Genomic DNA, 13,328 nt, shown 5'->3' on the forward strand with positions numbered 1-13,328 from the left:
CTTATTGATAACAGTATCAACTAACAACCAATGTTCGTATGAAAGTTGATAAGTACTGCCTAAATTAATTTTTGAATGCAAAGTCATCTTCGTGCAATTAATGGATGAGTTGGAGACTACTGGGAAATTTAATTTGGTTTTCTTTGAAAAAATATGACTAATATGAGTGAAAGTTTCATTTTAAAGATCTTATTTACAGGACACTTGACATAGCATGGCTTTCATCATCATATGCTAAAAGCATTTGAACCAGCTAGCATTTTAAATTTTATTGTTTTTATCACCATCATCAGTTTTTCATTGTCCCACAGCTGGGCACAGGTCTCCTCTCACACAGAGAAGGATTGAGAGTTTAGCCATGCTAGCTCAATACAGGTTGTTGATTTCAGACCTTACAGATTTCCTTAAGATGTCATTGCATTTTATTAAGATAAATATACAAAAATGACTGTGGAGATAGACAGCATGTATTTTATTGTACAACAATGGTTATTGAAAATAAAAATCTGTTTGTTTTATTTTTTTACTCATGCCTTATTTAACATGATTTCTTTAAAACTACTACAATTTACGGGATAGGATTTAGATTTAAAACTGTCACATTAACAACACAGGCCAACTGATGACACAGACATGGCATTTTTACGACACTCCCCATAAACATAGGGTGACTAGTTTTATGGGCAGTTGACACAATATGGACTGTACAGCTATAAAACTGATATCCTCGTATAACAATAGGGAGTGGAATGGTTCAACAGTCTGTCTACAATGTTTCTAGGAATGGGGATAAAGTAGCATATGCTACATATTGTTGTAGACGGTTGAAACTTCTAAGGCGGTTACCAACAACGTAAACATCAGTTTTTGTTATAAAACCTGTTAGCTTTGAAAATGGAATGTGAAAAGTCATAGTTAACAGTTGTTTTATGAAAAGTAATGTTTATGTTGTCTGAATATTTGGGCCTAGGTTTGGAGGTTTGATTAGGGATTAGGAATGAAAAGTAGTAATGGATTAACTAGATATCATTACTCAGTATAAAAACCCTAAGTATTATTTTTAAGTAGCTTTACACTTTTGGAATGTCAAATTATACTTCAGTTTAGTCAGTAAGTGTGTCAATAATTATAATGTGAAGTAGGCCTATTCTCTTAGGATATAGGGGAAAGCAACCATGCCTGATTTGTATGTAATTATGTATTGATGGTAAAGCCAGTGTCATATTTTCCATTCAATACCTATACTTTCCGTACAATTCTATCTTATGTATGTTATGTTTTGTTCCTGTAGAGATTTATTTATTTATATTTTTCAGTGATAAGTTTGTTAGTGTAGTTTCTTAGGCATGAAGAAATCAAGATTATTTATAACCTTACTACTGAGGAAAATGTCTAAATAAGAATTCTGGTATAGAGAATAACATCTATACATATTGAGAAATCTAAAAATAAACATGACCATGACCTGTAGGGTTTATTTTTGTAACAGGAAATATGTGGCAACTTAATTATGTACCTTGTATGTATTTCATTTGTTCATTTTCCTTTCTATTTATACTTATAATACCCATCGAGAGGAAGTTAAAAATAATTAATGTTAAGATTTTCAACTTTCCTTGCATTGGAAATATTTGTAGTAAAAATCTTGAAGTCTAAAATAAAAATCTTTCTGCTTTTTAATTTGACTTTCAATTCTATATTATTTGAGATCATTGGACTTAGCATTACTTACTATTGAAATATAACTTTTATCTCCAAGTATATGTAGTTTATACTTTTATTTAATTCATGAATTGACAGGAGGCAGTAGTAAGTAGCGTCTGTTCATTCACAGTAAGTTTACGATGCAGATAACACCGGAACATATATTCATGTCTGTTGAATACACACGTATCAATAGCCGGGCTCCATTCATGATTGCATGCATAATTAACTATACCAGCACATTATCACTTTAATGTTATTCTAAATACACATTTCAATATAAGGAAGTCCTACCGTACGGCCTATACGAAATTACAGTTTTAAACAGCCAAAATAGATCGCGTAACGCAAAAACACGAAATACGCAAATATGTGAACCTTGTATCGAATTTCAAAATCACGAATGTATGACCTAGGAATTAGTTCCACATAACATGCGTGCAGCTATTATGTGGCAAACTTAATAGTTTTATAGTAATTAGAATGAAGGTCGCGGCGGCGGGGCCCAGTTACCTGCGCCATCTGAGGCCGCTGGTTGACGTCCTTCATGTCGATGCAGCCCGGGTGCAGCACGTTGAGCAGGTTGCACAGCAGCACGCCATCCCGCAGGGTGTACGCCAGGTCATGGATTGAACTCGTTTCCCAGTTCGCCTTATGGTCGGGACGTAGCAAGCCACATCTCGTCAGCCAGGACGCGCACTCGCGCCACAGATCCTCGCCGCCAGCAGCCATGATTTACACAAACTTCCAAGTGCACATCGATAGTATCAGTACCGAGCACTGCTTTTTAATAATCAACAGGCCATCATTAAACGAGGGTTAATTGATAATTGACATACAAATTGATACAACAAACACAGGACGAACCAAGCCAGGACAAGATTCTTTGACAACTGCGGGATGGTGTTGCTAAGTTTAATAAATAACTTGCTTACAGATTACATCGCTTATTTTATCTGTCCGTCGAGTATATTTTCTACTAGTTAAGTATTATTTAGTTTTTCTTCTTTTTTGCATTCTTGTGTACAGCATTATTATGTGTAAGACGCAATCGACAAATATATAAATAAATAAAATCATATTTTGTTTTACTAATAAAATAATAAGAAATGAGGTCAATCAATTAACAGCTGAGCTGTCAGTTGAATTTTATTCTAGCAACATTGGTTGTAGGCGGAGTGACGCGACTGCACGTCGAACGAACGATTTTTCATGAAATTTCTTAGTAAAAGTGTTTGAAACGTGTAAAATCAGTGTTATTTTTAAGTCAAAGGTGAGTTTATTCATGCATATTATCCCGAATATTGCTATATGTGGAAATAAACTCGTTAAATTACTATAAATCTTATCTATGACACACCCATGTATCGGCGAATTCCTTTCGAATGTCCAACTTTCCGAAAGAAATCCGATTCATGAATACAAGTATTCAAAATGGAATCCCATGTAGACGCCACCCGGCAACATTCTTCATTCCCGAGAGTCCTGCGGAAGTCCAAAATTGGATGCGGCAGTAATCCTTATTAGGTTTATTTTGGAGCATTACGTCATTGTACATAAGAGGGAAGTATGTGGGGTCGATAGGTAGCGGTGGATACGCCGGCGGCGGCAGTTTTATTGCGGTAAAGTGTCGGCGGTGCGTGTCGGGAGGGCGATAGAATCTGGAACAGTGCGTCGCCGCGTCCGCCGCCTGTACTTTCTATGGCAGTAGAGAATCTAGACTTTGTGATCAGAATACCGATAGTGTTTATACTACTGCAGTGCTGTGTATTGATTTTTCAAAAGTTGTTTTATTGTTGAGGTAAAATCAGTTTGTTATTAACATATGATTTTTATTTACATTATTGACAGGATGTTATTATGTTATGTTATTGGTGACTGACTCAATATTTATTTAGGCTTTCTCTGGTTATAGATGCTTAACAGGACTTTTTTCTTGCTAATACATAATCTTAAACGGTCGGAAATGTAATTGTTTAAAAACATTCAATAGTAAATGTAATTATATAGAGCCCTAAATGTCCCTGATTAGGGAAATACAACAGGATATCATCATCAACAACTTCTTTACTTAATACTTTTTAAAAGACACTCAATAGATAACAATTTATCAAAAGTCTAGCACTCATGATACAAGTCCCACTGCCCCACCCATGTCATGACACACATCTGTTCTCTACATGTGTGTATGTGCATACAGGTGCACGCATGAGTTATTGCAATGCTCCAGATCAAGTTGCATTAGTATTGATTACCTGGTTGTGCACACGGCACCTTCATCATAACTCCTTAATACTTTTCAAAAGAACTCATTGGTTACCAACTTTTTACCAAGGGAAGAGACTGGGACTCATGATCCAAGCCCCACCCATGTCATGACACACATATTGGCTTGTATATGTGTGTGCATACAGGTGCATGTGTGAGTGATTGCAATGCTGGATCAAGTTGCATGAGTATTGATTACCTGGGTGTGCACCCAGCTGTTGCATGTATGTAGGACAAGTGGACATTGTGATTTTAGTAGTACATATTTCTTTTTGTTGAATAAATCACACTGCCTTATTGTATGTATGCACTGTGTCATTTTCTAGTATAGAAATTGTAAAATTCCATGTCAAAATGAAGTTTGACTGGTTGACTAAATCACTGGAATACTTCCTGATGTTCAAGAACTAATACATATTTATTATGATTTCGGAACATCTACTAAAATTTGTTTAATTGATTGAATTCTTAGTTTTTGGTATGTCACTAATCGCTTGTTAATAGCTTTACAATCAATTGATTATTAAACATCAAAAAATTTATTAATGACTTCATCTGTCTGCTTATCAAAAAACTAAAATAAAAATAAACTAATATTGTCTATGTATTCTCCATACAAAGACATTGTTAAAACACTTATCTACTAATTATAAGAATGTACCTTACACTAGCCTATAAGCACTGATACAGATAAGAATACATTTATAATACTTTTTACTGATAAAGTGAATATACAAATTCTTTAAATAAGTAACAACTTGTCTTTACCCAAGGAAACTCAAAAAGGACATTGTAAAGACAGGATAGTTAATTTAAAGGACTTGAGTTGCTAAGTGCAGTGTTTAAAGGAGTGTAAAACTGTTATCATCAGCTTTACAATACATAACATTGGGGTGAGTCACAAGGTTGTGTGATGTAAGCCTCGTCTGGTCAGTGCCATAATGCAGACATTGTAAAGAAGGCTCAGTTGTTTATGTTACTCAAGTGTTGTTATGGAAATGTCTATTCTACTGCATTTTAAAAAGTATGTGATATATTGTAGACATACATAAAGGCGAAAATTACTGTGTGAGTGTGTGTATGTTTTTTTTTTTTGACAACTTGTGCAAATGGCTGAACTTATTATGTTAAAGTTCTAGATTTTTAATGGCAATAAAATAAAATATTTGTTTATCTTAGCCTTATAAAATGGCGAACTGTGAAAATGGGTCCAAGTGTAATAAAAGTGCTGCGGGTTGTTCGAAAGAGATACCGCGGCCCTGGTACATAAAAGGCCTATGACGGAACACGACGATTTTAGTCAGTAAGAGTCTGACACTCCCTCACCGCTGCTAACCCACAGCGGGAGGGGTCATTTGATGATTTTACGTCGATAAAAAAAAAAAAAAAAAAGTGTAATAAAAGTTGATTGATCGTAAAACGGGCGCAATAGTCGTTGTCGATAAACAGCCGTAATGTGATGAATCTGCTTAAATGCAACAATGATATTCCATTTTGATTGCTTCAGCATAAATTGAATTGATTGATGTACATATTTGCATCTAAATCTGGAATATTCTTTAAAGAAAATGTCTTTAACCTTACCTAAAAAAATTATGTTACTTAAATATAAATGATCAATCTTCCACAGAAAAAAAATCAAATTCAAGTAAAAAAAATGTTTTCATTAATACTGATTGACTTGAACTTGTTTTTTGAGTAGTTGGCTAAAATTAGAACAATTTATCACTTGTTTACATACAAAGTGGTACTTCTGTAAGTTCCCTGCACACAAGTGATGTCAAGTGTAGCTCGACCTTGTGCTGAGGTAATGAATAGTGCTTGATGAGATCAGGGGATAGAATAGCCAACACGACGGTTATATTTTACTGGTTTTGACCTTATCTGTAGTATGCTGTTTTTTTATTACTGAATTTTTTAGGTGTTTTAAAAAAAATTGTTTCAAAATATTTTTTTTACATGACATCTAAATAAGAAACAATGAAAAGTTTTTGATTTACGTTACATACACACACAACATTCCTAAATATAGAACATATTTTACATCAAAGAATCTACATAATTTTAAATCCTTCTGATCTTTCTCTGATTAGCATTTTGAATGGTGTTTTAATATGGAGTTTTTTGATTGTTCCAGATAATTTGACGCTTCCATCATGGAACAGATACCACCACCCAAAGAGGTGAAGATCCTCGAGACAGCCGAGGATATTCAGGAGCGCCGTGAACAGGTAACTACTCTAAATTCCTTAGTTATATATTTTTTTTTGTTAAATGGTAGAAGAACTGATAATTCAGTACGTAGGTTCACACTTAGGATTATGGATATGGGCTGCCGAGGGAAGACCGGGATGTTTGGCGTTGACGCTTAATAGGGATTTACGTTAAGCAGCTGACTAGAATAGGCTGATATCAAGATATGATATTTTGCAATCACACTTGTAGTCTACCGTGTATAGTTTCCGTCATATTTTATTTCGTAATAAACTAAAGCAATTTAACACGCTATTAAGCTATTACTCGTAAAATAGCGAGGGGCTTTCGACTCAATACATTGCAAATTCCTAGACTCTAGACGGTTGTAAATTCCTAGACGGAAACCACTAACGAAATGCACACGTTTCCCCTCGCTTATTTGCATATGTATAAAGAAAGTCTTGGTGCAGCAGTTAAGTACCTAGGATGTAGAAACAAAATACAGATGCCATTATACAACGAAAAATATACCTATATTGGTTTACATACTACAGATACGAATTAGACATAACTTCACGGGGTTAATGTAAAAATTCGATCTCTAGTAACCAAATAATAGATAGGTAATTGAAATCCGCAGTAAAACCAATTTCTACATACTAACCAATTCGGAATACCAAAACGACGATTATTTCTATGCTGGTATTGTGTTCGGTTAACATAGCGTTGTCGGCCATTTTGCTAATTGGCCTTCAGCAACATTACAGTACAATGCGGGATACGCGAATAGTGAATAGTCTTGCTATTTTTATCCAAGTACTTTACACTATGACCCTATGTAAAGGTCCATATAAAAATTAAAGAACCTAGAGTATTTTATTAAGAAGTCAAACGGTAGGCCGTGTAGTCACGTTGATTTAATTGGATATTATTGGAGAGATAAGAGCTGTAAGTGGCACGCAGCTGATAGGTGACAAGTCTCGTCACGTAGCTCATAATTACAAGTTTTTTAATATGTTGAAGAATGTCTAAGGACAAGAATATGAACGCAGTTCCTTATTACGGCTGTTTAAAGTTCCTTCTCGATGGAACATAACTCCTCCAATTAAGTAGATCCATCCACTGTCCGCTTTTGATTAGTTTCTTTATTTACTCCTTGTTCTTATCTCTCTCAAATACTATGCGAATATAATAACAATGCGAATGAAAAACCCCTGTACGCGCAATATTTTTAGTCTATAGAAACAACATCCCCGATTACGAGGGACAAAAAATATCAAAACTGCAATCTTTCTAGTTAATTCTTCAATGTATGATGTTTTATTTCAAGAATCAGATAAGATATGTAGGTTGCATAGAAATACGTCAATCCCGTATCAAGGTATCCGCTGAAATGTAACAGGAATGATATTGATTTGCGATCGAAAGGTTCTTGACATCCTTGACCTGATAAATTAGGTACTGTAACAACTATATACAGGCTTATATTTTATAAAATAAGTCTAAAATTGTCTATGTAAGATTCACATAAAGCTTAGTTTAATTTTAATGAGTTTTAGTTCCACTAACGGAAGTTTATGTTGGCCCTTTGCCAAATAGTAGTGATTTGAGAAAACCTACTTCACAATCAGCGTTAACAATCAAAACATTAATTAAAATTTAACAGTGTTATTACAAAAAAGTTAAACTGACGTTTGACACGTGTGTCTGTTACTTGTGCATAACATAAGATTACCTACTACACATAAACACTTTACTTAATCTTCCTCAATTATTTTTTTCTATTAGGTGCTGAACCGCTATGAAGACTTCAAGCAGGAAGCCCGCGCTAAGCGCGAGAAGCTGGAAGATTCTAGAAGATTCCAGTACTTCAAGCGCGACGCTGACGAGCTCGAGTCCTGGATCCAGGAGAAGCTGCAGGCTGCCAGCGATGAGAGCTACAAAGATCCTACCAACCTTCAGGTAGAAATTGAACCTTTAATGAAAACTTTATAATATTTTCAACATAGTTGTGACTAGTTTCATCCATTTTAGAAAGTTCATAATTGCTTTGGTTACAACACAATTTTTTATAGATTAACATCAATCATAAGAAATTGTTTGACACTATGCAGATAATTTCAATCCCCATGTCTATGAAGATGGTGCAACTGGCCATGATTATTGCTATGACCAGTTGAACTAGAACTGCCTGACAAAGTCAGTCCAAAGACCAATTTTACCAGCAGTCTTCACAATATCATTTTTTACCATCAGGCCAAGATCCAGAAGCACCAGGCCTTCGAAGCTGAGGTAGCAGCTCACTCCAACGCCATCGTAGTACTTGACAACACCGGCAGTGAGATGATCACCGCCGGCCACTTCGCTTCAGAGACCATCAGGCGTCGTTTGGATGAGCTGCACAGACTCTGGGAGCTGCTCCTGTCTAGGTTGGCTGAGAAGGGCATGAAGCTGCAGCAGGCTTTGGTCCTGGTGCAGTTCTTGAGGCACTGCGATGAAGTTATGTTCTGGATTCATGATAAGGTGAGCGGTCCATGTTGTGATCTATTTCTTATGGTGTGAGAAGCAGGTTTCGATCACTTAACTAGCCCTAGTGTCAGAGTGTTCTCATATCCGCCTGACGTGATTAAAGTGATATACATAAGTTGTATTTTATTTTTAAACTGAACTTAATATTGTCTGAACATTAGTTATTATTTTATTTTTTTATAATTAAAAATATCTTAAATTATAATGTAAGATGTAATTGATTTTATTCTGATTCTAATAAGTTTTGAATCTCTTTATCATAATGGTATACGGAATTTGGAAGTTTCATATCATAGATGTAGTTTGAGTCTTCCCATCCCATGTAATAAGGTTAATATAATATGATGGATCGTCGCGCCGTGGGCGTAGCCTACATTAGTTCACTCTTGGGCGTGGACTGAACTTCCAAATAGGCCATGTTAATAGACCAACAAATAATATTAAAGTGAGACTTTGTTCAGCTTTGCCAAAAGACAAGGGCGTATATTTCCGAGTATAACGCGATGACGTAAGCATAGTGATGTAAAATGAAAAAAAACGATTTGTTTTTTTTCACTTTATTGAAAAAAAACATGAAAAAAAACTTTGCATCGTTGTTTTTTTTCTAAATTTGGTTTTTTTTCTAGCCTACTTTTTAGTTCAATTTTCAAAATTTCCCTTTCGTTGAGTTAATATAAATGAATGTTGCCAATATTTTTATGAAATTTGGTTCTGTTTTATCAGAAAAGTACCGTAGATTCAAGAATAAACCTAAGACTCTATTATGTAACCTTAAGTATTAATCTTTAACGGTAAATGCCCTAACAATTTAAGAGTTATTATACTCTTGAAAAAAACAAGCCCCAGAAAAAAAACTGTTTTTTATCTGTTTTTTTTTCAAGGTTTTTTTTCACACTAGAAAAAAAACGGTTTTTTTGCAACACTACGTAAGCATTTCCAATTGCTATGATGATAATGGAAGATTGTTTGTAATAAGGATAATAATAGCGGTTACGAAATCTTGTTTTCAAGAAGTTTTTCTAGCGTAAATGTATGTTGTCTGATTTTCAAAAACATTATCAGTCTTGGGACAAATAATTATAAGTAGAATAATTTAATAATATAAATAAATTAAAGTTATTCTGAATAAAGAACAGAGAAATAATATGATGTGTTGCTGGGTTGTTTTTTGTACCTCTTACTTTTATCTGACAAAAAACACATAGCAAGTTATGAAGGGAGGGCGTTTTACGGGCTGTCCTTTTTTTAGTTTTTTCAAAGAATTTTCGTAAATTGTACTATATTCTAATAGTAACTTGCTGTCACAGAAATCACGTCAATCCAGCTTTCTTCAAACTTCAATATAATATAACTCCAAATCACCAACTAATCCTCATCTACCGTTCACAGGAGACCTTTGTCTGCGCCGACGAGTTCGGCTCTGACCTGGAACATGTGGAAGTTCTCCAGCGCAAGTTCGACGAGTTCCAGAAGGATATGGCTGCCCAGGAGTACCGTGTTACTGAAGTCAACCAGCTGGCTGAACGACTGGTCCTTGAAGGGCATCCCGAGAGAGAGACTATTGTTAAGAGGAAGGATGTAAGTACAATATAAGTAAAACGAGTCTCTAGTCCAGAGGCCAACCGTTGATTGCGACATAGTCCAGTCGATTGTGACTGCACTGAACTATAGTGTTTTCATTTAAGATGGAAAGGGAAAATCGCATGAGGTTTCGTAAATAAGCAGTTGACCTTGGGTCTTCTTATGTTGGCCACCCCTGCTCTATATCATGTAATTGTAGCTACTGCAGCTAAAGTTCCAGAACGATCCAAAGCATCTCCGGTTACGACTTAACTAAGACTTGAGCTTGAAAAAAATGCAAGGAGATACATGTTTTAACTTAACATCCCAAAAGTCATGTGTTCTCAACTAATTTGTTATTTCTACTACTGCCACACTAAATCAATATTCTCTCGGCAGGAGCTGAACGAGGCATGGCAGCGTCTTCGCCAGATGGCGCTGATGCGTCAGGAACGTTTATTCGGCGCTCACGAAATCCAGCGGTTCAACCGCGACGCCGACGAGACTATCGCCTGGATCTCCGAGAAGGATGTCGTGTTGGGATCCGATGACTACGGCAGGGATCTCGCTACTGTCCAGACGCTGCAGGTTTGTATTAATTTATAGTGCTTAATTTAGCCACACAAATATAAATAAATAGACATAAGATAATCTAATTTATACCAAAAAAACAGTGTATCAAGGGGTCTGAATAAAGTAAGAATCAAATTAATAATTATATTTTAGCTAATACATTGATATTAACTACTTTTCAATAAAACGTGACTGATGATGATTTCAAATAATACGAAAAACAACAAACATTAAATGAAATGTGTGCACTGTCTTCATGTCTATTATCCTCCGAGCCTTTTTCCCAAACTATGTTGGGGTTGGCTTCCAGTCTATCCGGATGTAGCTGAGTACCAGTGCTTTACAAGGAGCGACTGCCATATCTGACCCCTTCAACCCAGTTACCCGGGCAACCCAATACCCCTTGGTCTGAAGACCAATCTGTCTATTACATTAACAATAATTGCATTTCAAACCTAACTTATATTTCTCCCTTAGCGCAAGCACGAAGGCGTAGAACGTGACCTAGCAGCGTTAGAAGACAAGGTATCGACCCTTGACGGCGAGGCAGCCCGCCTGGCCGCCATCCACGCGGACCACGCGCCCGCCATACACGCCAAGCGCGATGAGATCACGCTCGCCTGGCAGAAGCTCGTGCAGAAGGCTAAGGTGAGGAAATTAGTTATTGGTTTGTAATTTGGATGGTTAGGGAAGATGTAAGCAAGGAAATTTTACTCAACAGTTTATAACTAGTATATAGTTATGAGTTATGTTACAACCTTTTTATCGTACCATTGCTGGGCACAGGCCCCCTCTCATACGGAGAAGGATTGAGAACAGAGAACAGGGTAGTTTAATAAAACTGTTTCAACAGCAGCAACAAAATTTTAGCTTTAATGCTAAAATGTGAACTTGGCTATAGCTGACAGTAACAATCCAGCATACGTTTTTTTATGCGCACATCACACAATGTTGTCATTAATATTCTTTTTTTTGTTGACACACTTATCAACAAAATTGATTAATTTTAGTAAGACACCACTAGTACTGGTAATCAAACTATTTCCTACAACAGGAGCGTCGTTCAGAACTAGAATCGTCTCATGCCCTGCACCGCTTCCTGGCGGACTACCGCGACCTGATGTCGTGGGTCAGTGACATCCGCGCCCTCATCGCCGCTGATGACCTCGCCAAGGACGTGCCTGGGGCTGAGGCGTTGCTGGAGAAGCACCAGGAGCATAAGGTATGTAGGATTTGTGGTGCTAGAACGTGCAGGAAAATTTATAATGTTATATGTCAACAGGTAAATCATTTGTTTTATGGGTAGACGAAAAAATATCGTATATCAGTCTTATTCCATTCATACTTTAAAAAATTTCTAAGTCAACAGACTCGGTAAAAAAAACCTGAAGAAGGCAAACATTTTTTATTTTACAGATCTTGAGAATGGTATGTTATTTCCATTCAGATTGCAGTTTGAGGTTTTTTTATACATTTGTAATCTTCCAGAAAAAAGCGAGTTCAATTCCGCTGTATCTTTTTCTTTCTTTGTCACTTGATGTCCGAAGGAGTTTGGATGGATTTGTTACAAAATGCTCTAATACAACCTCATTATTTCTAGGGCGAGATGGACGCCCGTTCCGATGTGATCCACGCCTGCGCTGCAGCAGGCCAGGCCCTTGTAGAAAGCGGTCACCGAGCCTCCTCGGAAGTGTCGGCAGCACTGGAGAACTTGGAGCGCGAGAGCTCCGCGCTGCATCAGCTGTGGGAGCAGCGCCGCGTGCTGTACCTGCAGTGCATGGACTTGCAGCTCTTCTACAGGGACACCGAGCAGGCTGATGCCTGGATGCACAAGCAGGAGGTGGGTTAAAGTGCTTTATTATGATCCTCGCATGCGCTGCAGCAGGCCAGGCTCTAGTCGAGAACGGTCACCGCGCATCATCAGAAGTGTCAGCGGCGCTAGTTCATATCATTATCTTTAACTTATATTAGTATTTTTTATACAAATGGGAATTCAATTCGCTATGCTAATACCTTGGTATCTTCAACTTGCATGTTGGTTGTAAAGAAACAAAAGTGTATAGAAAATTACTGGGACTAAACATTCAAATGACCTGTGCATAATATCCACTCTGCACACTAAAATATTAAATCAGTAAGAAACTAATACATAATTCATTTCCACCAGGCCTTCCTCGCTAACGAAGACGTGGGCGACTCCCTAGACTCTGTGGAAGCCTTGCTGAAGAAACACGAGGACTTTGAAAAGTCGCTGGTAGCTCAGGAGGAGAAGATCAAGGCGCTGGACGAGTTTGCCTCCAAGCTTATTGAGGGACAGCATTATGCTGCTGACGATGTCGCCCAGAGGAGGGAGATGGTATGTAGCTTGCGAAGTTAGAAGTCCCAAAAACAGAGATTTTAAAATAATATTTTCGAAATTGAAAAAAAAATTAAAGTAGTAAGTATTTAACTTTTCCAATCTCTTCTTGGGTTTCAACGTTTTGTTACTCAAACTGAAG

At 36.7% G+C, this 13,328-nt stretch overlaps 2 protein-coding genes across 9 annotated transcripts in view; one reads left to right on the forward strand and one right to left on the reverse strand.

The window, feature by feature from the left end:
- LOC110374622 (protein vav) overlaps positions 1-2,587 on the reverse strand; it is a 34,555-nt gene extending 31,968 nt beyond the window's left edge. For all 3 annotated transcript variants that reach the window (XM_064034657.1, XM_064034656.1, XM_064034655.1), the window contains exon 1: positions 2,218-2,587. In XM_064034657.1, the coding sequence (XP_063890727.1) occupies positions 2,218-2,436 (219 nt within the window). In that variant the 5' untranslated portion in view covers positions 2,437-2,587. The remainder of the gene's footprint in view (positions 1-2,217) is intronic.
- A 245-nt stretch (positions 2,588-2,832) lies between these two features.
- Positions 2,833-13,328, forward strand: part of Alpha-spec (alpha Spectrin) — a 41,821-nt gene continuing 31,325 nt past the window's right edge. For 4 of the 6 annotated variants that reach the window (XM_064034649.1, XM_064034652.1, XM_064034653.1 and 1 more), the window contains exons 1-10: positions 2,833-2,977; positions 6,110-6,203; positions 7,957-8,130; positions 8,425-8,691; positions 10,087-10,275; positions 10,657-10,845; positions 11,308-11,478; positions 11,885-12,052; positions 12,431-12,670; positions 12,998-13,186. In XM_064034649.1, the coding sequence (XP_063890719.1) occupies positions 6,129-6,203; positions 7,957-8,130; positions 8,425-8,691; positions 10,087-10,275; positions 10,657-10,845; positions 11,308-11,478; positions 11,885-12,052; positions 12,431-12,670; positions 12,998-13,186 (1,662 nt within the window). In that variant the 5' untranslated portion in view covers positions 2,833-2,977; positions 6,110-6,128. Of the gene's footprint in view, positions 2,978-3,318; positions 3,506-4,746; positions 4,866-6,109; positions 6,204-7,956; positions 8,131-8,424; positions 8,692-10,086; positions 10,276-10,656; positions 10,846-11,307; positions 11,479-11,884; positions 12,053-12,430; positions 12,671-12,997; positions 13,187-13,328 lie in introns of those variants that run through there. The other 2 variants (XM_064034650.1, XM_064034651.1) reach the window with 2 other exon arrangements.

Source organism: Helicoverpa armigera, chromosome 5 (genome assembly GCF_030705265.1).
Source record: "Helicoverpa armigera isolate CAAS_96S chromosome 5, ASM3070526v1, whole genome shotgun sequence".
In the NCBI taxonomy this organism is placed as follows: Eukaryota; Metazoa; Arthropoda; class Insecta; order Lepidoptera; family Noctuidae; genus Helicoverpa; species Helicoverpa armigera.